The 26590-nt window shown below is 40.9% G+C and overlaps 1 protein-coding gene across 1 annotated transcript in view; it reads left to right on the top strand.

Annotated features, from left to right (window-relative positions):
• Window positions 1-7850: 7850 nt before the first annotated feature.
• The window catches only part of LOC310788792 (NLR family CARD domain-containing protein 3-like), a gene marked incomplete at both ends in the record, with an annotated part of 42223 nt that continues 23483 nt past the window's right edge, over window positions 7851-26590 (top strand). Inside the window, 5 exons of the mRNA XM_083650366.1 lie at window positions 7851-8145; window positions 11507-11614; window positions 20083-20190; window positions 24526-24594; window positions 24724-26509. Of these exons, the coding sequence (XP_083506492.1) occupies window positions 7851-8145; window positions 11507-11614; window positions 20083-20190; window positions 24526-24594; window positions 24724-26509 (2366 nt within the window). The remainder of the gene's footprint in view (window positions 8146-11506; window positions 11615-20082; window positions 20191-24525; window positions 24595-24723; window positions 26510-26590) is intronic.

Below are 26590 nucleotides of genomic sequence, written 5' to 3'. Positions count from 1 at the left end.
AAATAGTGTTACTCGAAATGGTTAAAAGTTAAATCAATTTGGTCATTCAGTGCTGTTTTACTGCAATGTAAAGTAAGTAGCGTTAGCGGCTAACATTAGCCAAAGTAGCTGACTACCCATAATGCATTACGGCGATAAGGGAGAGAGCGCAAATTCGGAAACTCCCCCGGCAGCCGCTAGGGGCAGCCGCCCCCTCCCCTCGTACTTCCGTGTAGCATTCATTCATTCAACCAATCAAACGAAATCAAACAATATCCGGAAGTGAGCTTCATTTTGCTGTGTCAAAGTCAATGAGCTATGTTGGTCCATTATATATAGGTCAATGATTAAAACCCTTTTATTACATGTAAACAAGGCCAGATAAGAGGAGCCATGGGCCCCGGGGCTACGACTTTTTCAAGGGAGTGAAGATTCATTGATTTATTGATTAAGTGATGAAGTATTTCTCTGGCTTCTGATTAATCCTCCCTGGTGAAACAATTTGCATGAGAGCAGGCAGCTGTAACAGCTTTTCAAACAGGAAATCTTGTCTAAACCACAAACTGCCAGTCTTGAACACAGCGGCCTGCACTGCACCCTTTTAAACCACGCTGCCTGAGATAAACGGGTCACATGACCAGCTTGAGAGGAAGTCAGAAGGGCCCTGTGGGTGAATATGTTGCGTCATGGCCTTCTCCGAGACATGGCTCACTGACAACGATCAGGACACTGGCCTGTCTATTGACAGTTTTAGTGCGCCATTTTGTCTGGATCGAGAGGCTGAAGTGACGAGGAAAACTCAAGGCGGTGGGGTATATCTGTATGTGAACAAACGCTACTGTAGCTCTGTGACTGTCAGAGACCACATTTGCACACCAGACGTTGAACATTTATCAGTATCACTCAGTCGTTTCTACAACTTTTTAAACTGCTATATCCATCCGAAGGCAAATGTCGCCTCCGCCTCTAGCACTATATTTGATGCAGTGCAAAAACTGCAGTCGATCTCACCTGACGCACCAAACTTCATACTGGGCTATTTTAACCATGTATCACTCAAAAGGACACTCACACTTTCATCAATATGTTTCCTGTCCAACCAGGCGGGAGAAAACATTAGACCTTTGTTATGGGTCAGTGAAGATGGCCTACAAATCAGTCTCACTACCACCTTTGGGGTCTGCGGATCACAATTGTGTGCATTTGCTGCCCATATATAAGACTGTCCTAAAGAGGGAGAAAACCCAAACAAAGGACATAAAGGACTGGACTGAAGACATTGTTTTATGCCTACAGGAGTGTTATGATTGCACTAATTGGGACATGTTTAAACAGTCGTGTGGTGATGATTTAGACGAACTTGCTGATGTCACATGCTCATATTCTCCCTTTTGTAGAGATATGATTATCCATTGAAAACAAGTTAAAATCTAGCCTAACAATAAACCATGGGTGACCAAATCTGTTAAGTCCAGTATGCAGAGAAAGAAACTCGTTTTTAAACAGGGAGTAGCTGCTGATCTGCACACAGCAACCAAGGAGCTGAAAATCTAAATTTTAAAAGCAAAACAGGAGTATAAATGTGAGCTAGAGAACAAGATGGCTGCAAATAACCTTGGCTCAGCCTGGTCTAGTATGAAGACCATAGCAGGCCTCCAGAAGTCAAAGGGCAGCGATCATGTCACATGGATGGCTTCAGCTCAGATATTGAGTTTGCTAACGCTCTTAACCTTTTTTTATAATCGTTTTGATACTTTTGATTTCAGCAATGAAATTCGGGAATGAAATTACCATTTCAACGATGATCAGTACTTTGACAGAGACCAAAAGGACCTGACAACATCTGTGGTCGTTTACAACTTAGCCCTGTTTTTCAATACATTTTAATAGGTCTTTACAGGAACAGCATGTAGCTAAGGTCTGGAAGGATGCTGTGGTAGTCCCTGTTCCCAAGTCTACGGACCCAAAAACTCTCAATGATGTTAGACCGGTGGCTCTCACATCTATTCTTATGAAAATCTTGGAGAAACTGGTGAAGTCAGAAATCTTGAAGAAAACTGAGCATCACTTGACCCCATGCAGTTTGTTTACAGGCCACACAGGGGAGTAGAGAACACCACAGTCACTTTGCTTAACTTAATCTTTAAACATCTGGAAGGAAATGGGTCCCATGCTAGACTTTTATTTGTTGATTTTTCATCTGCATTTAATATGATCCAGCCCCATATCCTGATTAGAAGGCTTTTAGAACAGTTTGATTTAAGCATTAATGTGGTGGGTTGGATACTGGACTTTCTAACTGACAGGACGCAGAGAGTGAGGGTTAATGGTATCCTGTCTGACCAAATCCGCTCCTCAGCTCAACTGCTTCTCCACAAGGATGCGTACTCTCTTCGTTTTTATTTATCCTTTACACGAATATGTGTAGGAGTAGATGGGGAAATAGGACCATTGTGAAATATGCAGATGATTCTGTCATTGTGAGTCTGCTTCAGGACAAATGAGACCAGCCACGATCCCGTCATTGATGACTTTTTCAAATGGTGTGAGGAGTCCTACCTTCAGTTAAACATATCTAAAACAAAAGACATGTTAATTGATTTTAGAAAACATGCCCACGCACAGGAAGTCACATCCATTAAGGGCCAGCTCACAGAGTCTATGGGACAGCCCTACCTTTTTCCCAGTTTCCTGTACAGAGCGCCTGTCACGTCACTTCCTTTTGCGCGTCCGTTTCTAATAACATTAACGCAAAAACACACTGCACAGAAGACGTCAACTTGTCTCACAACAACAGTGGAAAATTACTGGAGGTGTAGTTGTTGTGACTAGTAGCAACGCCAAAGTCACGGCGCAAATTGCTATTCAGACTGTAAACAGTGGAGCACGGACACGGAAAAGGAAGTGACGTGATGTGTAATATATATGTTATAGCCTATATGTGATGAATGAAACACCTGCAATTAGTAGCGCGCGCTCAGATTGAATTACGGTAATGCAAATTCACAACATGGGAATATTTGCTTTAGCCTACTTTAGTGAAGAAAGGTAAGAATAGCCTATTGTATTACCGGTAGCCTACATTTGAGAACAAAATCTCTCCCTATCTCTCTGTCTGTCTGTCTGTCTGTCTGTCTGTCTATCTCTTTCTCTCTTGGCAATGATGCGCTGCTGTCAGTCAACCTATCATAAATAAAAATAAATAAAAATAAAAATAAAAATAAAAATAAAAATAAAAATAAAAATAAAAATAAATAAATAAATAAATAAATAAATAAATAAATAATGAAGAAGCATCCGTTTGATACTCCCTGGAATGCACATTAATAAATAAGATTATTGGGGTGATTTATGTGAAAATTATCAGGTGAAAATGTTTTAATTGCTCATACAGATATAATGTGTCAGGTTCTCCACTTTACTGTCAAGCCGAGGAAGTCCGTGTTCTCACTGAATTGTTTTTATTTATAAACTGCTGATGATTCTGAGTGTGGATAGATAAACGGGGCAGTGTGATTTTGACTCTGATAACAATATTGTCGAAATGTTTGTCACCTGTTCGCACAATTAAACGCTGCAAATCACAGATGTTTTTTAACAGTGTTATTGGTTGGCTATATCTATGATGATGCGGTCTTTGGAGATGTCCAAATTATGTATTGGGATTACCAGCATGGTCTCATCACACAAACGTATTAAAGGGAATGAGAGAGGGGAATCTGATTGGTTGTTTTTACGCCCTAACTACACCTCTGAATAATATGGTAAATGGCCTGCATTTATATAGCGCTTTTATCCAAAGCGCTTTACAATCAGTAGGTAGTCTACATTCACCCATTCATACACCGATGGCGGCAGGCTGCCACGCAGGGTGCCTACACACCATCGGGAGCAAGGAGGGTTAAGTGTCTTGCCCAAGGACACAACGACAGCAGCTGGGAGGGAGCGGGGATCGAACCGCCAACTCTTGCATCATTGGCCGACCCGCTCTACCTCCTGAGCTAAAGCCGCCCCCGTGTTTATTAACCGTGTTAATGCAGCATATTTCACCCTTGTGCCCGTGCAAATGGGCACAAGGGCATACGAAAATGTAATTCTACTTGCTGTCCTTGCCATGCCCCGTCCCCTTGCAACGCCCCTGCCCATGCAGCCCCAAGCAGCAATGTGTAGCTAGGATGTCTCTATAGGTGGTTAAAAGGTGTAGTAACTGGTTGCTAGGGTGTTTCCGGCTGGTCGCTAGGGCATTTGTAGATAGTTGCTAGGGTGGACTAAGCAGTTATGGGCGGGCCTATGTGAGTAGAATAGAAGCGGGAGGGAGGACCCAAGGAATCCAGGGGCGAAATAATTTTGATTGTAGACGCTACAGTTCAAAAGTTATAGACCAAAACGTAAAGAGGACTGTTATGGCGCCACCATCAGGTCAATAGGTGTATTTTTTTTAGATTACAGCAATGAATAAAAGTGGGGCAAGCCAAGCAAAAAATAAATTTGATTGTAGAAGCCACGGTTCCAAAGTTATGGACCAAAATTTAAGCACAGGCGAGGGCTTTTTGAGTCCAAGGGTGCAAAATCTGAACGTGAAATTGATTAATCATGCTCTCAAATTGCTTGAACAACCTCTTGCATTTAGATAGGTAAATAATTCCTTAGAATTTAGGACTTTAATCTTGAGAGCGATAATGAGGAAACGAGTGAGAGATACAAAGCATGGAGACAAGATATGTGGGTTTTTATCCTCATCTAGACTTGTCTTGGACAACTATTTTGAATACCATATCAGTGGTGTAAGAGATCAGTTAATCCCAGGCCTGGGCAAGGCCTGTGAAGAGGCTCTGGGTTATGGGCCCCCGTGCCTGGGCCCGGTAGGCCCATTCGGTAATACATCCCTGCCCATGACTGCCTGTTACCGTATATCAGAGCGCTATCCATGGTTCTGGTGGCTTGCTCTATTCCCCATACAATAACATAAGTAGCCTAAATAATTCAACTGTAAAATCCAACACATGTTGCTAAAAAAAAAGTATATAGCTTATAGACTTTATATGCCTAATGGTGTGTGTGTGCAGTGCACATGCGCACGCCTTGCTTGCATGTGTGTGCAGAGCATCATGACAACGCCACTGCCACTCTTAGTAGGGATGTCACAATATATCGTCCCATGATATATCGCGATATCAAAACGTGACAATATGTAACGTTGAGATGAAATCTCACATCGTGAGAAAAATAAGCTGAACATGGTGGCACTGATCTGCATCTGATTGCATTCTCGCTCTCCTTTTCATTGCTTTGTTTGAACAGACGAGGGACGTTACAGACACGGAGGATGAAAATTGTGAAATTACTCAAATTAGAGTGGAGGATGCCCCCTCAACTTACAAAGGGATCGCAAAAAAATATTGTTAAAATATCGTATCGTATCGTTATCGTGAACCTAATATCATGTATCGTATCGTGTGTATCATGACACCCCTAAGTCTTAGTGAATAAATAAATAATTAAATAAATAAATAAATAAATGCACAATTTTCCCAGTAGGATACAAGACCCTTTTGCGAATTCCATGTGTTATTGGTTTGACAGTCCCATCATCATGCTCCTTGTTCCTTGAGCCTACAAGCTACGGTGACCAACCAAATGATGTAGTGCTGTGTGGTATGGAGGAGAAGAGCCAATGCTCCCTCCAGAGTCCAGCTAGCTCCAGTCCTTCTGCCATGCCTTATTCTGGCATTACTCTGCCTCTAGACTAACATCACCGCAGTGTCGGGAAAGAGCGAGGCAAGCCTGCCACTAGCCGTGCAAGGCTGCCTTTTAAATGGGCTGCCAGACTAAGAGCAGTAGCCTAATTAGCCAGGTGTCCACCTGTTCTGAAGCACCTGTGCTGAATGGGGATGATTAGGGGGCGTGGCGGCGACAGTAGAGGGGATGGCTCAACCTTCTGAGACATGCTTGTGATGAAGGGCTATATAAATGAACACACATATTGAAAATGAATGATTTAATCTGTATTTCAAAATCCCCACAAAATGGAAAAGGAAAGTATAAAGGGAATTGTCAGTTTTCCTGCTGACAAACAGCAGCTGCAATATTTACAGAGGACTTTAATTTCTTTGTCACCAAGGTAAAACAGAAGATAAACAAACAAACAAACAAAAATACACCCAGTTGTTCAAATAAGCGCTGCAGCTTTAGAAACATTCAACTGAGAAAATGTAGAAACTTTGGTGGAAAAGCGATGATATTATTTCTGATATGGGTTTCTCTAATTCATTCCAGTTTAAACAATATCACAGAAAGACAGCCCAATAAAAGTCCACTCCGGGATTTATCACAGATCACAACATCAAAACTTAATTCAACAGTGACAGGGTACTGTATCACAGTACTGGCAACCAGTCAGTCAGCCTGGTCACTTGTCACTTTACTACAGATTACTGAATACATGGCCTAAAATGTCATTTGTAACTATGAAATTACTAAAGTTTACTAAAGTACTTTACTAAAGTACTTTGAATTGCTTTTGGAATACTTCAAAATGGTGTCTGGGTCACTCTGAAGGAAGTTAACACTTGCTTAGGCCTACATGTGGATGGATTATTATATCTTATATTATTATCTCTGGCTGTGTGTCTCCTCAGACAGTGTGGCAGGTGCACTGTTGCACATTTTTCTAATCTGTTTATGGGAAATGCATGCCTCATATGAATTTTAGATCTAATAAAACAAAACTAATAAAATAATCCCTTAAAGTAATCTATTTTTAAAGACAGTAACTATTCAGAATGTAACCATAATGGAATACAGTTATTATTTGAAGTATTTCAAATACTGTATTTTCAGAATCAGAATCAGAATCAGAATCACTTTTATTGCCACAGTATGCAAGTTACATACGAGGAATTTGTCTTAGTGTCTGTATGCAGCGTAGCGGTCACATCAATATAACAGAGATAAGAAGTAGGAAGATAACTAAAGACAATCACAAAGTTGCAAGTGCAATCACATTGAGTAAATGTATGCAATATGTACATGAGTGGTGAAGTGTTGACTGTGGATGATGACGTTGAATTTACATGAGATTTACAGACTGAGTTAAATGACGTTAAATATGCAGTGGATTTACATTAATTTACAGTCGGAGTTAAATAAGAGTTTACATTGAATGTACATGACATTTACAGGCTAAGTTAAATAGGCATTAAATGTGCAGAGAATTTACATGAATTTACAGTCCCAGTTAAACAGGCATTAAATTAGATATGAGTTACAGTTTTATGGGGATATTTTATTTTTTATTTGAATACATATATGCCATTACTCCCCACACCCGACTGTCACAGACACGGTGTCACATGACTTGTGGTTCGTTACTATGGTTAGCAGCCTTGGAGGAAGTTGCTGCATCCTGTCAGTATGTGGTTTCTATAGCAACCAAAAACAGACCATGCTCTGATTGGCTGGCAGTAGCAGAGTTAAAAAATATGAAAAAGAGGAAACAACATTATTACAGTCTACTCTACAGATGACATTCGAAAGTCTGTTTGTCTGATTGGGAAGTGAGTTGAGGTATTCATCCTACAGTACCAGGAAATACTAGATGTTTGATACATTAATTATCTCGAATTGTGTTGTCTTCTGTATGACTGTGATGATAATGTGGTCAAATCTTTCAGGATCTGTATTCAATGCTCACAGATATGAATATTCATTCACTGGATATTACTACTAAGATTTCCAACATTTGACTTTGGAGGCAAAGTGATCCTTGTCTAAGAATGTTTTCTTTTAATGTTGACAGATCAAATCAACACCAGGTCACGAGTTAGACAGCTGCCAGAAGTTTTCACTTCGAAGTCAACGACGAAGCAACGATGGCGGGGGATACAGACCTCTTTCAAACTAAAATGCTCCTTATCACTGCACTGGAGGATTTGGGGAAGAAAGAGTTCAGGAGCTTCAGGTGGTTACTACGGCAGCCTGAGATCCTGGAAAGCCGTCCAGCCATCCCAAAGAGCCGACTGGAGAAGGCAGACAGGGAGGACACAGTGGATCTGCTGGTCCAGACCTACAGCCAACACTCTCTGGAGGTGACCAAGACGATTTTGAGGAGGATCAACAGGTTTGATCTTGTGCTGAGTTTGTCAACCAGCAGCTCAGGACCTGAAGGTAACGTTAACTCATTCAGTGATAAATATAGAACATGTGAAAAACAGAAATTACAAAAAATGTCTCATGATGAGGTTATAATTAAATATTGACACTAAAACGATCAAGTCACAAAAAGTAGATGTTCAATAAAGTGTTGCTTGCCTATATTTGGTCCTTCTCTACAGACTTTTTAACCCTAACCCTAGCTATCTCTTACATTAACCCCACCCCTAAGATTTGTTTTTAAGAATCATGTTTATTAAAGTTGTCATAAAAAGCTGAATTGAACAGCTCAGACATGACATAAACAAAATGAGTAGGTAAAAAGCATGAAACGACAAATACAAATTGTGGGGAGTATTCACCTTATGTAGAAGAGACAGTCTGGCTACCAGGAAGTGTAGAGAGACTACCAGGAAGTGTAAACACAATCGGAAGTTCTGATTGTGTTTACACTTCCTGTGCCTCATAAACCTAGTCGGACTCAAATGTGAGTCCAACTAGGTTTGACTACTCTATTCACTTCTTATGTTTATGTGGAATATTCTTGACACTAAAGACCCCTTATCTATCTCTGTATGAAAATGTAACTCCAAGTCATAACAGGCACACATACTCAACTAGACATGCTACTGCAGGAGGTTTTACACTTCCAGTAGTTAGAACAAATGCGATGAAAAGAACTGTCATGTTTAGAAGTATGCAGGAATGGAACACCCTTCCCACATATATTACACAAAAGAAAAGCAAAAAACACTTTAAATTCTTGGTAAAACAGCACTTACTACTGTGATAATAATATATATGGTGATGGTAATAGTTATATGTATAATTATATATATAAGATATGGTAATGGTATATATACATAATATGTGATGTAGTTTATGTATATTCTACACATCTGTAATGATATGTAGGTATTTCTGATGTATGCAATACCTTGAAAGGTACAGTATAATATCCAAAACTGTACCGTTTGTACAGAATGTATTTTTTACACAGAATGTATGTGATTGAAACTATGCAAATTGTTTGATGTCTTGAAACTATGCAAGTTGTTTGACCCAAGAAGACAAAGAGTCATAGGGTTAGTACAGAGGTGTTTGACAGACTTAATGTTCTTAGAGTCATAGGGTTAGTACAGAGGTGTTTGACAGACTTAATGTTCTTAGAGTCATAGGGTTAGTACAGAGGTGTTTGACAGACTTAAAGTTCTTAGAGTCATAGTACAGAGGTGTTTGACAGACTTAATGTTCTTAGAGTCATAGGGTTAGTACAGAGGTGTTTGACAGACTTAATGTTCTTAGAGTCATAGGGTTAGTACAGAGGTGTTTGACAGACTTAATGTTCTTAGAGTCATAGGCTTAGTACAGAGGTGTTTGACAGACTTAATGTTCTTAGAGTCATAGGGTTAGTACAGAGGTGTTTGACAGACTTAAAGTTCTTAGAGTCATAGTACAGAGGTGTTTGACAGACTTAATGTTCTTAGAGTCATAGGCTTAGTACAGAGGTGTTTGACAGACTTAATGTTCTTAGAGTCATAGGGTTAGTACAGAGGTGTTTGACAGACTTAATGTTCTTAGAGTCATAGGGTTAGTACAGAGGTGTTTGACAGACTTAATGTTCTTAGAGTCATAGGGTTAGTACAGAGGTGTTTGACAGACCTAATGTTCTTAGAGTCATAGTACAGAGGTGTTTGACAGACTTAATGTTCTTAGAGTCATAGGGTTAGTACAGAGATGTTTGACAGACTTAATGTTCTTAGAGTCATAGGGTTAGTACAGAGGTGTTTGACAGACTTAATGTTCTTAGAGTCATAGGGTTAGTACAGAGGTGTTTGACAGACTTAATGTTCTTAGAGTCATAGTACAGAGGTGTTTGACAGACTTAATGTTCTTAGAGTCATAGGGTTAGTACAGAGGTGTTTGACAGACTTAATGTTCTTAGAGTCATAGGGTTAGTACAGAGGTGTTTGACAGACTTAATGTTCTTAGAGTCATAGGGTTAGTACAGAGATGTTTGACAGACTTAATGTTCTTAGAGTCATAGGGTTAGTACAGAGGTGTTTGACAGACTTAATGTTCTTAGAGTCATAGGGTTAGTACAGAGGTGTTTGACAGACTTAATGTTCTTAGAGTCATAGGGTTAGTACAGAGGTGTTTGACAGACTTAATGTTCTTAGAGTCATAGGGTTAGTACAGAGGTGTTTGACAGACTTAATGTTCTTAGAGTCATAGGGTTAGTACAGAGGTGTTTGACAGACTTAATGTTCTTAGAGTCATAGGGTTAGTACAGAGGTGTTTGACAGACTTAATGTTCTTAGAGTCATAGTACAGAGGTGTTTGACATACTTAATGTTCTTAGAGTCATAGTACAGAGGTGTTTGACAGACTTAATGTTCTTAGAGTCATAGGGTTAGTACAGAGGTGTTTGACAGACCTAAAGTTCTTAGAGTCATAGGGTTAGTACAGAGGTGTTTGACAGACTTAATGTTCTTAGAGTCATAGGGTTAGCACAGAGGTGTTTGACAGACTTAATGTTCTTAGAGTCATAGGGTTAGTACAGAGGTGTTTGACAGACTTAATGTTCTTAGAGTCATAGGGTTAGTACAGAGGTGTTTGACAGACTTAAAGTTCTTAGAGTCATAGGGTTAGTACAGAGGTGTTTGACAGACTTAATGTTCTTAGAGTCATAGGGTTAGTACAGAGGTGTTTGACAGACTTAATGTTCTTAGAGTCATAGGGTTAGTACAGAGGTGTTTGACAGACTTAATGTTCTTAGAGTCATAGGGTTAGCACAGAGGTGTTTGACAGACTTAAAGTTCTTCACAGACAGCTAATTCCACTGAGGGCATTTTGACTGATGGGATTCAATATAGAGCCAAATTGAGGCCAGGTCGCATTTCAGCCAGTCTGCTATCACCTGAAGGTGAGATGCCAGCTGATCGAGTCTCACCTCCAAATTAGGCCCCATCAGAGGCAGCCATTTGGAGTTTCGCCATCTTCAGTCAGGACTTCTTTTTGCTCCAGATAAAGGAACTCAGCCAGCCTTCAAGCACCTTCATAGCCTTATTCCATAACAAAGTGGGAATAATTTGCAGTAGGTAGAGTCCCAACTCTAAGATTAACCCAAGCCTCTATAGAGACGTCAGAGTTTGTCACATCATAGTCACTTCTTAGAAAGTTGAGTATCAATGTTGGACTATCAAAATCCTGTGATTTTTTATACCAGCAACTTAGAGAGTGTGAGATGTATCATTTCAGATTCAGATAACATTCTCTCTCTCTCCCTCCCTCTCTCTATGCCTGTCTCTCCTTCTCTATCTCTCTCTCCCTCCCTGCCTCTCTCTCTCTCTCTCTCTCTCTGTCTCTCTCTCAGTGGATGTCAGTGATGTCGGGGAGACTTCAGAGAACAGAGGCTCTTCCTCCAGTCAGCCACAGTCTGCTACTCTCCCTGAGCGTCCCATTGACAGCAGTCAGACTGAAGGTAAAGCTGGCAACTTCTATCATTTCAGATTCAAATCACTTTATTTTTCCGGTAGGAAGGAAAACGTCTTAGTGTGTATGTAGCCTGAGTTTCTGAGTTTATTTTTGAGTCTCATTGTCCTCTTTTACACCTGGCATTAAAATGTGTTTTGGGTGATGGGATTGCAATGGGATCGTATTTGACCACATGAAAATAGGCTACAGCTGTAAATGCAGTAAAGAAGCTTTTTACTCCAGGTAGGTTGGTGGAATGTGGGTACATCAAAAAGAAACTCTAACTCTTCATGACAAAGTCACTTGTGTAAAGCATAAGAGACCATCACAGACTGTGTGTGATTTCACCATTATTACACCAGAGGGGCTTTACCCTCATTATTGGCACGACAATGATGTGGCAGGATGGAGGCGTGAGCGCCGAGGTCTGTATGCTTCACTGAGAGGGCCAATAATGATGGTAAAGCACCCCCTCAAGTGTAATATTGTGATTATAGAACAGTTGCCAACAAAACACAAAGAAAATGTATTCATATTTTGGGACAATTTGCTCTCAAAATAACAAACTTTTTGCTAGTGTTAGTTCCATTTCCATTACAAGAAATAGTCCCCATTGAGTCAGGCAGGCTGAGCCAGCCAACATCAGCCTCTCATCACAATAGCTCCAAACACCTTTGTGGAAACCAGCAGCTAGCTTACAGCCTCGATGCAAAATGGATTGTTTTGTTGTTAATTTTGGCAGACTTACTGTTGATGAGTGGTTGGAAGAGAAGGATGCTGTAAGCTAGCTGCTAGTTTCCGCACAGGTGTTTGAAGTTAATATGATAAGAGGCTAATGTTCTCTGCTGAACAGACCGGCAGGGGCGTAGGCAGAAATTCAATTATGGGTGGGCCTGGATAAAATTGGGTGGGCCTGGATAAAATTGTTGGGGCAATTGCATGACGAAATTTTGCGCGCAAAGCATGCAAAATTCCTAGATGTCATGAAGTTGTCATGCATTAGACTCTGGAGATGATGTGCCCTGCGTTCTTAAGCTACAAAACCATTAGCTAGCAAGGCAGCAGCAAGTTTGCCTCTAGAAAACAACCAATTTAAAAAAAAAAAAATTTTTTTTTTTTTGGGGGTGGGCCAGGGCAAGAAGTGGGTGGGCCTGTGCCTACCCAATGCCCCTGACCGGCGTAGTGACATTTTTGTGATGTCTCATTTCAGCACGGCTATGTGTGCTGTTATGATGATTTGAGAATGGTAGAGTAGAGTAGAGTAGAGAAGTTTATTTATGTGTCACTCCTCAATACAACAACAGCATAAAAACAATTCGGTACATACAACAAGTATTGTGGACCACTCACTAGGAGTTATGAGACACAGACTTAAAAAATACAAAAAAGAAAAACACACAGTAGTGTACAATAAATCACATCAGATAAAAGAAAAAGAAAGAAAAAGTAACAGCATACAGTGATCAGCTAATTAAATGCATGTCACTCACCCCCCCCCCCCCCCCCCCCCCCCCGCACACACACACACACACACACACACACACACACACACACACACACACACACACACACACACACACACACACAGTCATCATCATAAGCCCTTTTCCCACATGCGCTTTGTACCGCAAAATGACCGGAACGTGGTCTAATGCCTGCATTAGACCCCGTCGTCCCCGACATTTCACCAGTTTCGATTCAGTCAGAAGAGCGGTATGCTCTTAAGGGGACGCAAGTGGAAACGGTTCCAGTCATTTTCCGCGACAGCGGTCCTTCAATCATGGGCGAGGAGTAGCCTACACACGTTGCTTAATGTTCCAGCGGGCATAATCTAATCATTCGCGCACATTAAAGCAAACTGGCGAAAATGATCTTGTGATAGCCTAATAAGAGCAGTATGTCAGCTTGCTGATTTCCGAAGGCAACCCCGGACACATCAAACGAAGCCAGTCTGTAAAAAGTGCTTCAACACTAATATGGCCTAACATATACTAACATCCATGTATACTAACATATACAATGGTCCAAATGTGTAGTGGACCAATCAGAATGCATGGTCAAATCTACGTGTTGTATAATTGACGTTAAAGCCTGGAGCAGTGGTCTGTGACCATATAGTCATTGGTTTGGTTCTGAGAGGGAAAATAATTTTGTTACTGATTTCCAGTAGTGTTTCACTCAGGGCCAGCAGTACCGAACTATAGAACCCCCCCTCCCCCCCATACACACACACACACACACACACACACACACACACACACACACACACACACACACACACACACACACACACACACACACACACACACACACACACACACACACACACACACCTACACACAAGAAGATAACCATTTGTTCTCTGGATACAGTAGCATAGTGAACAAAAATATTAACTCAGACACATTTCAGGCACACTTCAAATGAACTATGCAAAAAAGAGATATTGACGCTCTGCTGGCCCTGACAACACAACACAACACTGCTGATTTCTTTCATTTGATTTGATTTCACACCTTGGTCAATTCTTCCCAAGTAACCACTCTGTCTAAGTCAAGTCTAACTAACCTTTCTAACTAAGTCTAAGTCAAGTCTAACTAACCAGTCTAGCTAAGTCTAAGTCAAGTCTAACTAAGTGATGCAGAATGGAGTTTACTTAGTGATGCAGAACAGAGTTTACTTAGTGATGCAAAATGGAGTTTATTTAGTGATGCAAAATGGAGTTTACTTAGTGATGCAAAATGGAGTTTACTTAGTGATGCAGAATGTAGTTTACTTAGTGATGCAGAATGGAGTTTACTTAGTGATGCAAAATGGAGTTTACTTAGTGATGCAGAATGGAGTTTACTTAGTGATGCAAAATGGAGTTTACTTAGTGATGCAGAATGGAGTTTACTTAGTGATGCAGAATGGAGTTGACTTAGTGATGCAGAATAGAGTTTACTTAATGATGCAGAATGGAGTTTACTTAGTGATGCAAAATGGAGTTTACTTAGTGATGCAGAATGTAGTTTACTTAGTGATGCAGAATGGAGTTTACTTAGTGATGCAGAATGGAGTTGACTTAGTGATGCAGAATAGAGTTTACTTAATGATGCAGAATGGAGTTTACTTAGTGATGCAAAATGGAGTTTACTTAATGATGCAGAATGGAGTTTACTTAGTGGGGCTTTGAGTCATCGTTTCTTTCAGCTAGTGATGTTGCTCTGTCTGACCATCTCTGTATTTTTCTTGAACTCAAGATCACCCCTATCGCTCTTACTCGGTCAAAAACCATCAAAAAGCGTCACATCAACAAGAGCACTAGCACACGGTTCATGGAGGCTTTCTCGCTGGCCCCTTCCCTCTCCTCAGCCTCTGTCAATGATCTCCTAGATAACTTCAATTCTAAAACCCTAAAGGCTATTGATGCTGTAGCTCCCATTAGATCTAAACTAATCTCCGGTAAGAAAAAAGCACCATGGAGAAACGCTCCCTCTGTAAATAACAAAAAAAGAGATTGTAGGAAAGCCGAGCGCAAATGGCGGAAAACTAAACTTCACATCGATTATGACATCTATAAAAATAGTCTTCACTCCTACAACCAGGAACTAAAAAATTCCAGAAAATTCTTCTTCTCCGACATTATCAGCAAAAACACCAATGACGCTCGCACTCTTTTTGCCACTGTTGACAGGCTGACAAACCCCCCCCCCACAAATTGCCCCTGATCTTCTATCCAATGTCAAATGCAATGAATTTGCGACCTTCTTTAGGGATAAAATTATAAACATCAGACTAACTATTTCCACATCAAGAACAAATGTGGCTCCGCCGCACCCACAGAAAAGGTGCTCAATTAACATGACTCAGTTCAATGTCATTGACCACAAGAAACTAGAAGAAACGATACGAGGCCTTAAATCCTCATCGTGTTGCCTAGACACCCTGCCAACAAGCTTTCTAAAAAAAACAGTTGCCTGGCGACCGACATACTGAAGATAATTAATACCTCTCTTCTTACAGGCATTTTTCCAAAATCTCTAAAAACTGCAGTTGTTAAGCCCCTGCTAAAGAAGCGTAGCCTCGACCCCTCTATAATCAGCAACTACAGACCAATATCAAATCTTCCCTTTATTAGCAAAATACTCGAAAAAACTGTCTACCAACAACTCAATACCTTTCTATCCTCCAATGACCTCCTAGATCCCTTCCAATCAGGCTTCCGACCCCATCATAGCACCGAAACTGCGCTTATCAGAGTTATAAATGACATCCGAATGAACACTGATTCAGGTAAAATCTCAATCTTAGTGTTACTAGACCTCAGCGCTGCCTTTGACACGGTTGACCACGAAATTCTACTGGACAGACTGGAAAACTGGGTCGGGCTTTCCGGCACGGTCCTAGAGTGGTTCAGATCTTATCTGCAAGACAGGAACTACTTTGTCTCCATTGGCAACTACACATCTGACCAAACCAAAATGACATGTGGGGTACCCCAAGGATCAATTTTAGGTCCTGTCCTATTTAACCTTTATATGCTCTCTCTAGGCCTAATTATGCAAAAAAACAAAATAGCTTACCATAGCTATGCAGATGACACCCAACTTTACATAGCCCTCTCATCGGATGACTATGCCCCCATAGAGACACTGTGTCAGTGCCTTGCGCAAATTAATGATTGGATGTGCCAGAATTTTCTCCAACTTAATAAAGACAAAACAGAGATAATTGTCTTCGGCAAAAAAGAAGATAGGCTCAAAGTTACTGCTCACCTCGAATCCCTATCTTTGAAGCCAAAGGACCAGGTAAAAAATCTTGGCATTATTATTGACTCTGATCTAAATTTCAACTCCCACATCAAGCTTATAAGAAAATCTGCCTTCTATCATCTAAAAAATATAGCAAGGATTAGAGGCTATGGCCCCTATCGTTGCATCGGCGCTGTTTCTAGGCCGAGCGCCTGGCGCAGCGCAAATCAGTGGGCGTGGACCAGCGCACTTGATATCGTCGTGCTGGCGCTACACGCAGCCTAAAGCATTACAACCACGCCTTTTAAGCGTAAAATTATGCACCGTCATGCTCATTGGATAAGTGCAATAAATGAATCGCACGCTTGCCTTTTTAGCTCCAATTCCAGTGGTCCCGCAAAACCTGACGAAAGCCAAGCGCTCTGCCCCCCCCCTCCCTTCATCCAGTCTGTCTGTCTCCATTATAGGCTATTATTCCATATTATTATGCTTCTCAAACCAATCTAACTGCAGTTTAAATACTGCAAGCATGTAAATATGCTACACTATAGCAAGATCAAAGTGAAAAGAATGTTCTAGAGGCATCAGCTAGAAAAATATAGCCTATCCCTATATGATGAGATTAATTTTATATTGGTGAAAGTTTGTCCAGAAAGATATCGTTTTCTCTCCCCTGCTGCAGGTAGAATGATGCACATAAATATACCCTACATTATGTAAAGTCATTGCATAAATGCGTTTTTATTGTAAAACTAAATGTGAAGTAGGGTCAAGTTATTGGAGCGGACATCACAGTATAGCAGATGACAGTAGGAAGCGCGTTCCCCTGTCACTTATCTAAATCACGTTAAATCGACAAGGGATATATATAGCCCCAGGAGGACATATATGTTTCACTTAGGGTGGTGTTTTAATTTCGATGTTTTATTTGGTCCAATATTGAAATGTTCTACAATTGCAGGCTGTGTTACCATTACACATTATTTTAGATCGACCTTTTATATCTATTTCGCCTCATTTGGTTGCTATTTAGTAGCGAAATGGAGAAGCACAATGCATGCTGGGACAGGCCAGACAACTTACAACTTATTTTTCCTATATGGGAAGTGTGTTGTGCCTGTCTAAGCGAGGGAGTCAGAGAGAGAGAGAGAAGGGTGACAGAGAAGAGGCAGAAGAGCACTGGCGCACTGAATAGGCCTGGTTTCAGAGAGAGACAGAGAAGGGTGACAGGGGAGAGGCAGAAGAGCACTGGCGCACTGAATAGGCCTGGTTTTCAAAGGCGCAAAGCGCTAAATTTACGGCAGGTGCGAAGATATCAGTACACCGAGATTTAAGGCCGACACGCCCACTTTGGCCCATTCTGGGACTGCGCCACGCCCATTCGGCCTAAAGCGCATTTGGCAGCGTAAAGCCATATTGATATCGTCCCAAAACAGGCGCAAGGCACGTTTTTTTGCGGTTAAGGCCCGTTTTAGCGCCGAAGGCCTGTGGGAGAATAGGGGGCCTTATGTCCAAACAAGATCTTGAAAAACTAATTCATGCTTTCATTTCTAGCAGGCTAGACTACTGCAACAGTCTTTTCAATGGTCTTCCCAAAAAAGCTATTAAACAACTACAGCTCATTCAGAATGCGGCTGCTAGAGTTCTAACAAGAACCAAGAAAGCTGAACACATTACACCAGTTCTCAAATCCCTGCATTGGCTGCCAGTAAATCTTAGAATAGACTTTAAAGTTCTGCTAATAGTTTACAAATCTCTCAACGGGTCAGGCCCACACTACATCTCTGAAATGCTTCTACACTATGAACCATCCAGATCCCTGAGATCTTCAGGCACTGGTCTACTAATTGTCCCGAGGACCAAATCAAAACATGGTGAAGCCGCGTTCTCCCACTATGCCTCTCATAACTGGAACAAACTCCCTGAACACATTAGATCTGCCCCTACTCTGCCTATTTTTAAATCCAAGCTAAAGACCTTTATGTTTACTCTTGCCTTTAACTGCTACTAAACTACTGCCTCTCTCCAGCCCGGCAGAATAAACCTGTATTCGGCCTGTAATTTTTATTTTTTTTTCCAAACAAATGGACTGTACATGTAATAATAATACTGAAGAATGCCTTGTAACTTATTTAAAACAGAAATAATGTTTCATGTTTGTTAATTTGAGTATATATTCTAACTAAAACTGTCGGCTGTGTTTTTTATATATGCATTGCTTTGCTGCTTGTTTTTTCGATTATTTTTTTGTAAAGCACCTTGAATTGCCTTTGTGTATGAAAGGTGCTATATAAATAAATTTGACTTGACTTGACTAGTGATGCAAAATGGAGTTTACTTAGTGATGCAGAATGGAGTTTACTTAGTGATGCAGAATGGAGTTTACTTAGTGATGCAAAATGGAGTTTACTTAGTGATGCAAAATGGAGTTTACTTAGTGATGCAGAATGGAGTTTACTTAAAGGAACATTCCACCCATTTTCAACCAGCTTTGTATCATTAGAACATCAGTAGTATATCAGAAAACTGTAAACGGTTTTGAAGTCTGTCATTTAATTTGACAGTTATTGAGTGTTAAAGTGTGGACCAGTGACATCACTGGTCCACTCTAACTCAAATTAATAACTTATTAACTCAAATCAACTCTCAATAACTGTCAAACTATTCATCATTCATCTAGTTTGACAGTTATTGAGAGTTGATTTGACTCAATAACTGTCAAATTAAATGACAGACTTCAAAACCGTTTACAGTTTCCTGATATACTACTGATGTTCTAATGATACAAAGCTGGTTGAAAATGGGCGGAGTGTTCCTTTAATGATGCAGAATGGAGTTTACTTAGTGATGCAGAATGGAGTTTACTTAGTAATGTAGAATGGAGTTTACTTAGTGATGCAGAATTGAGTTTACTTAGTAATGTAGAATGGAGTTTACTTAGTGATGTTAAGTACAGTTTAACAGCCAAAAAGTTCAATAATGAGCCACTTGAATAAAAGCAACTTGAAATCAAAAACAGGAGCCAGGAGTCTTGAAGTCATCTTAAACAAATGTATTTACACATATCTTTGCAAAGCACCCCTGTACACTCAAATGCATAATACAGGTTTACATACTGATCATATATCTTACTGAAATACATAGTGAAAATCCATGTGGCATAAGATTTAGATTAGACATGATTTGACTACATAACAGAGAGACAGGCCATGTGACCCTGTAGATAGAGTGGGGCAGAGATGATCTGAAAAATGTGTCATAGGTGGGTTTTTTTCTTTCTTTTTTTTGAATAGGGACAGGTACACGTACATATAGTGTTCACAACATAAAATGTCAATAAACCTATGATGTGTTGTACCAAAGCATGTATAGCCCAGGGCTAGTTTGCAATGCCAGTCCCTAGATGTAACCAGACATTACTGTAAAATAAAAAATAGACTGATGGAGAATAACAGCAGAGCAGAAGTGAACAACCAGATAAACCAGGCTGAGAACTTGAATGATCCCAATTCGTTCAGATACAAGGTAATACTGCTGACTTTAGCTGTTGGTGTCATTTTGAGTGTGTGTATGGATATCATTTGACCTTCATTTGAATGGTCAATCGTTCAGTATTTATGTAAAGAGCTGTGGGTGGTATAGTAGGCCTACCTGTTGGCTGGTGTTAAATGCAAGCCCTTTTAAAGTTTGTCTCTCTCCCTCCCTCTCTCTCTCCATCTCTCTCTCTCTCTATCAATCTCAGTGGATGTCAGTGATGTCGGGGAGACTTCAGAGAACAGAGGATCTTCCTGCAGTCAGCCACAGTCTGCTCCTCTTCCTCAGCTTCCCACTGACAGCAGCCAGACTGAAAGTATGCTATTCTCTAGCTCCCCCTGGCTGCCATGTTGGTCTGTCAGTGCCCATAGACTTGCTGTTAAAATGAGGAAGGGTTTATAAACCAGAGAGAATGTTAAGGCTACTCTCTGGCTCCCCCTGGCTGCCATGTTGATCTGGCACTGCTCATAGACTGGCTGTTAAAATGAGGAAAGATTTAGAAACCAGAGACAATGGGGCCGCTATCTCTCAACTCCTTGGGTAGATTTTCTTTCTTTCTTTCTTTCTTTCTTTCTTTCTTTCTTTCTTTCTTTCTTTCTAAGCAATCAATTAGCTAGTATTTGGTAATATCATAGCATTAGTTACCTGTTTCATAATATTCAGCAATATTATACTTAAAGCAGCTACAAGGAACTTTCAACTGGTTATGAGGTTCAGTCATAAGTCATTTATAAGCCTTTATTTAATGATGAACTCATAATTTCCAAATGTATATATATATCACAAAAGTGTCAGTAATCTATACATTTTTAGTAAATTAAGTGTTCTTCACCTGTTATAAATGTGTAAATCATTTACCATTCATTCACAAGGCTTTCTGCATCCCCTAAACTAAAGTGTAAACAATTCATTATATTTGTTATACAAGGGAGTAGCTCCATTTGTGAAAATTGAAGCCAAAACGGAAACCTGCATTCTTACGAATGCCCTGCAGGGGGCGACTCCACTGACTGCAAAAAGAAGTGAGATTGTATGGAATTTAAATGGAAAATGACCCTACTTCTCACTTGATTTATGGCCTCAGTAAAGACTTTGCTATTCTGTTTGTAATCTCAATCGCTATCAGACTATGTTGTATTTGCAGACTATGTTTTGTGGCGTGATTGACAGGTCGCATGTCCAGTGATCACGCAGCTTGCCAATCACCGTCCAACTGGGCTCTCTCAAACATCACATCATGTTTTCCTATGTAGTGCTGTTCAAATGCTGCTGCTTTAACAGCTTCATATTTCTTCTTATCTCCCTCAGTCATGCTGGTTAAACTGCTGAAACATCATCAGCTGCATCTCCCATCCCATTACATATAAGAATGGGTCACCTGATCTTCCTCATTGAGTCATGAGGCGATCAGAAATCTGTAAACTCTTCTTATCCAGTGCGGCCATTCTGCTCGGTTTGAAAAGTTGAATGTCTCTGGGTGTAAATGAAGAGCCCTCGCTGTAATCTCTAATTGTATTCCCTCATTTCATGTTGAGGAAAAACTTTTGCTTTCAGTCTGCTGCCTGCACGCTTTTCCTCACATAGGCAGACCAGTCTCTGCTGCTCCGAGTCCGAGCAGAGCGGCGAGGGTTGTCTAGCAACTCACAGACTGACAGGCAGGCCAGCCACACACTGCAAAAGATTGTCTCTCTCCGAGGTGATGACTTTACTCGGCAGTAAACGAGGACAGACTGAAATCGCGAGACCCGCTGTTTATTTGTTGACCACCCGTTACCGCCCGCGCCAACGTAAGTGTACAAACCACATGCAGGCAGTCAAAAGAATGCAAGTTTAACACACTTCCGCATTGGCTTCAATTTTCACAAACAGAGCTAACACATTTGTGTGTGATGAAGAGGCCTATCTCACACAAGATGGCCCCCGACCCGGAAAATTGGATTTGCACTTCCGCCTTCTCCGCTCGTTGTATTTCTCCATTCATTCGCCGTGACCCAATAACAATCGCTCAGTGTGAAAGCACTCAGGCATGTAGTGTGCATGTTTGTTCAAATTCAAAGAAGAAACAGCATTATTTAGGCTATCGTTTCATGGGTTTTCTACTGAGGAAAAGTTAAAAGGAAGATGGATCTTAGCTTAAGAACAGATGATGCTGAAGCTGTTACCATGGTAATGGCTATATGCTAGCTACCTACAGTAGGTCTCATATAGCCTATCTAGCTACAACAGCAGGCTGTCAACAGAATAAGTGGTTCAATTAGCGTTAAACCATGCCAGACACAAACTGCAAGAAGTGGCTGTGAAGTGGATTATATAAATTATAGTGGATGATAATGGACTTGCTGCAGCAGCTGGTTGGCAGAGTGATGTAGCCTACGTTATTTAGTATTAGCATGTTGCTACTACTTGCTAACAAATTATCTGCTGTAAGATAACCTTACACAAACGTGCAATATAAAGCAGCGTCAAGCATAATGCTAGAAGCTGTTACTTGTTTAGTAGTCAAGTGTCAATTTATAATGTGTTAGTAAGGTGAATGTGTAAAAGGTTAAAAAGCCTGCCAGTACATTAACGTACATACATGGAAAGCTGTTTGGTTGGTAAGCTCACTTAGTCTTTGAGATAAATCCAGTAGAGTTACATCTTACATCTAATGCTATTTATTAATGAGTTAAATAGGAACGCACAAAAAGCCCAGCGAGCATTTTTCGGTTGAAAAGACGTTTAAAAAATGTTTAGGGTCAACGTTGAAAAAACGTGCAAGGAAGATTTGAAAGTGAAAGTTTTTTCACCCACTATTTGCAGACGTATATTGAACGTTCAGATTTAGACCATATTTCACCAGGATCTTAAATTAAAAATTCAGGAGCGCACACGGGATTCGAACCGCGTTCTCCCACGTTGCACTCTACGCTCTGAGCTATACATTTTCTTATATTATACAGAGAGCCTGGCACATATATACTCTATCTCGCACACAATGTAGACTACACAATTGTCAACGATCGGGAGGGCAAGTTATTTTATGTGATGTGTACGAGACTATCATATTATGTAACAGACTCAAATTATGTTGTGTGTGTGTGCATCTATAGTATGTAGGCTGTACGGCTTCAGATGTTAACTTCATTTGACACCAGTACACAGAGCCTCGTATACAGTATGTTACAATAACATAGCGTGCCCAGAGCACCTCGTTCCGCACTTGGTGCAGACCGGTGCAGACTTGCTTTGGTCTAGTCAGTCACAGCTAGTATAGTACTTGCGCATGCGCGTTGCTGCAGGAACTGAATTGATTATTTTATAGTATTGCGCTAAACTATTAACCATAATTGTGTCCTGGAAGCTTTTTGCTGGCACCACATAGCCTAGGCTATATAGTCCATATTTATGATATTTCATGTAACATAAAATGCGTTGAAATGTAGTTTTCGTGTAGACCAGATTTCAACTCTCAGTTACACAATAAAATGGACAAATGCCAATTCACACACTATCAATATTGTCTCTATTCCAAACTACAACAAATGTTTTAACAATATGATGAACCAAATTGTGTTTTTTTACACGTTGACGTTGTAACCGCATTTTAGCCGGTTGAAAAGAGGGTGAAATTAGGTCTTAGACGTTCAAACCCAATATCACCCAGATTTAAACTAAAAATCAACGTTGAAAAAACGTTTTGTGCTCGCTGGGAGGTGTGGACCAGAGCAACTCAGCAGGCAACTAGAATATCAAAGCCAAAAAATGAGCTGCTTAGAGTTGAAAGATTAATACATTTAATACAAAGTAATTGTACCTGCGTACTTCACAGAGTTATCATACAGAGTACATCTTCACAAATAAATGATACGGGCAACAAAAAACGCAAGGCGTTTCAACCGTTGGTTTTCATCAGGCTGTATGGACAGGTGTCGGCCGCCGCACCTGTATAAATAAGAGAGCATACGTGGCACAGGTAAAGTGGAGTGCCGTGGAGGGGGCAGAGCCCTGACGTCAGAGGAAAATATGTGCTCTACTAGAATAAACATAGAACTAGCAGAGATCCATAGATAATGATATGATACAAAAGTGTGTCAGCAATAGGCTACAGGACACATACATATATGTTGTAGGAAAATACAATATGAGGTAATGCAAAGCATAACAGCAATATAGGCTCCAAGACATAAGCATATGGTGCAGGAGTAGTAGAGAGCAATACATATAATTAATAAATGCAACTGTGGACATTCCAGCAATAAAGACTTCATGAAATATTCCCGGACCGAAGCTAAATAAAACATGCAAGGTCCAGCTCCTCATTAAGTCCGTTAGGAGCGGAGCTATCCAACCTGTGGATCCAGTGCGCTTCACGCTGGATTGTCCAAAAAACTCCACTTTACCTATAAAAAAAATACAAAATTTGGGTCACGACTTAATGACTCAGGAAAAATGTGGGTCCTGAGACTAGAGCAGTTGAGAACCACTGATTTACAGCCATACGCAGTAGATCCATTAGGTAGCACTTTAATATTGAGCTAGCAGAAGGGTGTTTTTGTCTAAACTATTTTGAATTTCTCTATCACCGATCTCCTCTCCATAGCTACAATATCATATGACATATCTATCAACATTACATAGCAAAGTTTAACATGAACCACATGGCCCTCAGTTTCAGAACCAGCCACAGGGAGTGGAGCAGCGGCAGGTCCCTCATCTGTTACCGAGCATGTGAGACAAGGTGAGCTCATGTCAGCATGAACTGAACAGATTCTGTGGAGTTTGGAATATGGACATTTATCAGGGAATATTTGCATTATGCATAATTACTCTAACATCCTCTCATTGATGTCATTGTTTATTCATTCAGAGAAACTTGCTGAGTGCCGGAGTAAACGCAAATCCAACGCGAAGAAGAAGTTTCAGCGTTTGTTTGAAGGAATCCTAAAATCAGGAAAGTTGATACTTCTGAATCAGATCTTCACAGAGCTCTTCCTGACAGAGGAAGAGACTGGAGAGGCTGACAGTGAACATGAAATCAGACAGATTGAAATGACATCCAGGAAACCAGTGAGCCCAGAAAACACCATAAAAAGTCAAGACATCTTTAAACCATTACCTGGAAGAGATAAAGCAACCAGAACAGTGCTGACAAAGGGAGTGGCTGGCATTGGGAAAACAGTCTTAACACAAAAGTTCACTCTGGACTGGGCTGAAGACAAAGCCAACCAGGATATACAGTTCATATTTCCATTCACTTTCCGAGAGCTGAATCTGCTGAAAGGGAAAAGGTTTAGTTTGGTGGAATTTCTTCATCACTTCTTTCCTGAGACCAAAGAAGCAGAAATCTGCAGGTTTGATGAGTTCCAGGTTGTGTTCATCTTTGACGGTCTGGATGAGTGTCGACTTCCTCTAGACTTCGAGAACAACGAGATCCTGACTGATGTTACCGAGTCGACCTCAGTGGATGTGCTGTTGACAAACCTCATCAGGGGGAAACTGCTCCCCCTTGCTCGCCTCTGGATAACCACACGACCTGCAGCAGCCAATCAGATCCCTTCTGAGTTTGTTGATGTGGTGACAGAGATAAGAGGCTTCACTGACCCACAAAAGGAGGAGTACTTCAGGAAGAGATTCAGAGATGAGAAGCAGGCTAACAGCATCATCTCCCACATCAAGACTTCTCGAAGCCTCCACAACATGTGCCACATCCCAGTCTTCTGCTTGGTAACTGCTAAAGTTCTGGAGCATCTGTTGAAAACCAGTGAGAGAGAAGACCTGCCCAAGACCCTGACTGCGATGTACATCCACTTCCTGGTCATTCAGTCCAAACTGCAGAATGTCAAATATCATGGGAGAACTCAGACAGATCCACACTGGCCACAGAGCAGGGACATGATTCTCTCTCTAGCAAAATTGGCGTTTGAGCAGCTGGAGAAAGGCCACCTGATCTTCTATGAAGAAGACCTCAAACAGTGTGGCATAGATATCAGAGCAGCCTCAGTGTACTCAGGAGTGTTCACACAGATCTTTAAAGAGGAGTGTGGGTTGTACACAGACCAGGTCTTCTGCTTTGTCCATCTGAGCATTCAGGAGTTTCTGGCTGCTCTTCATGTCATCATCTCATTCAACAGCTCTGGTGTCAATCTGCTGTCAGAAGCCTCCAGGTGGTCTATGCTATTCAGAGACAAATCGGTAGAAAAATATTTCTACCAGAGTGCTGTCGACAAGGCCTCAAAGAGTCCAAATGGACACCTGGACTTGTTCCTCCGCTTCCTCCTGGGCCTTTCACTGGAGACCAATCAGAGTCTCCTACGAGGCCTGCTGACACAGACAGGAAGTAGCTCACAGACCAATCAGGAAACAATCCAGTACATCAAGAAGAAGATCAAGAAAAGTCCCTCTGCAGAGAAAAACATCAATCTGTTCCACTGTCTGAATGAGCTGAATGACCGTTCTCTAGTGGGGGAGATCCAACAGTACCTGAGCTCAGGAAGTCTCTCTACAGCCAAGATATCCCCTGCTCAGTGGTCGGCTCTGGTATTCATCTTACTCTCATCAGAAGAGCTGGATGAGTTTGACCTAAAGAAATATTCTGCGTCAGACGAGGCTCTTCTGAGGCTGCTGCCAGTGGTCAAAGCCTCCAATAAAGCTCTGTAGGTTCATATATAACTGGGTAGATTCAATATATTAAATCAAAAATATATACATTCTCAAACTTGTTGTATATCTCTGTC

Source organism: Poromitra crassiceps (genome assembly GCF_964638095.1).
Source record: "Poromitra crassiceps genome assembly, chromosome: 14".
Classification (NCBI taxonomy): Eukaryota; Metazoa; Chordata; class Actinopteri; order Beryciformes; family Melamphaidae; genus Poromitra; species Poromitra crassiceps.
Note: the sequence above shows the minus strand (reverse complement) of the source record. Positions and strands in the feature narration are given on the sequence as shown.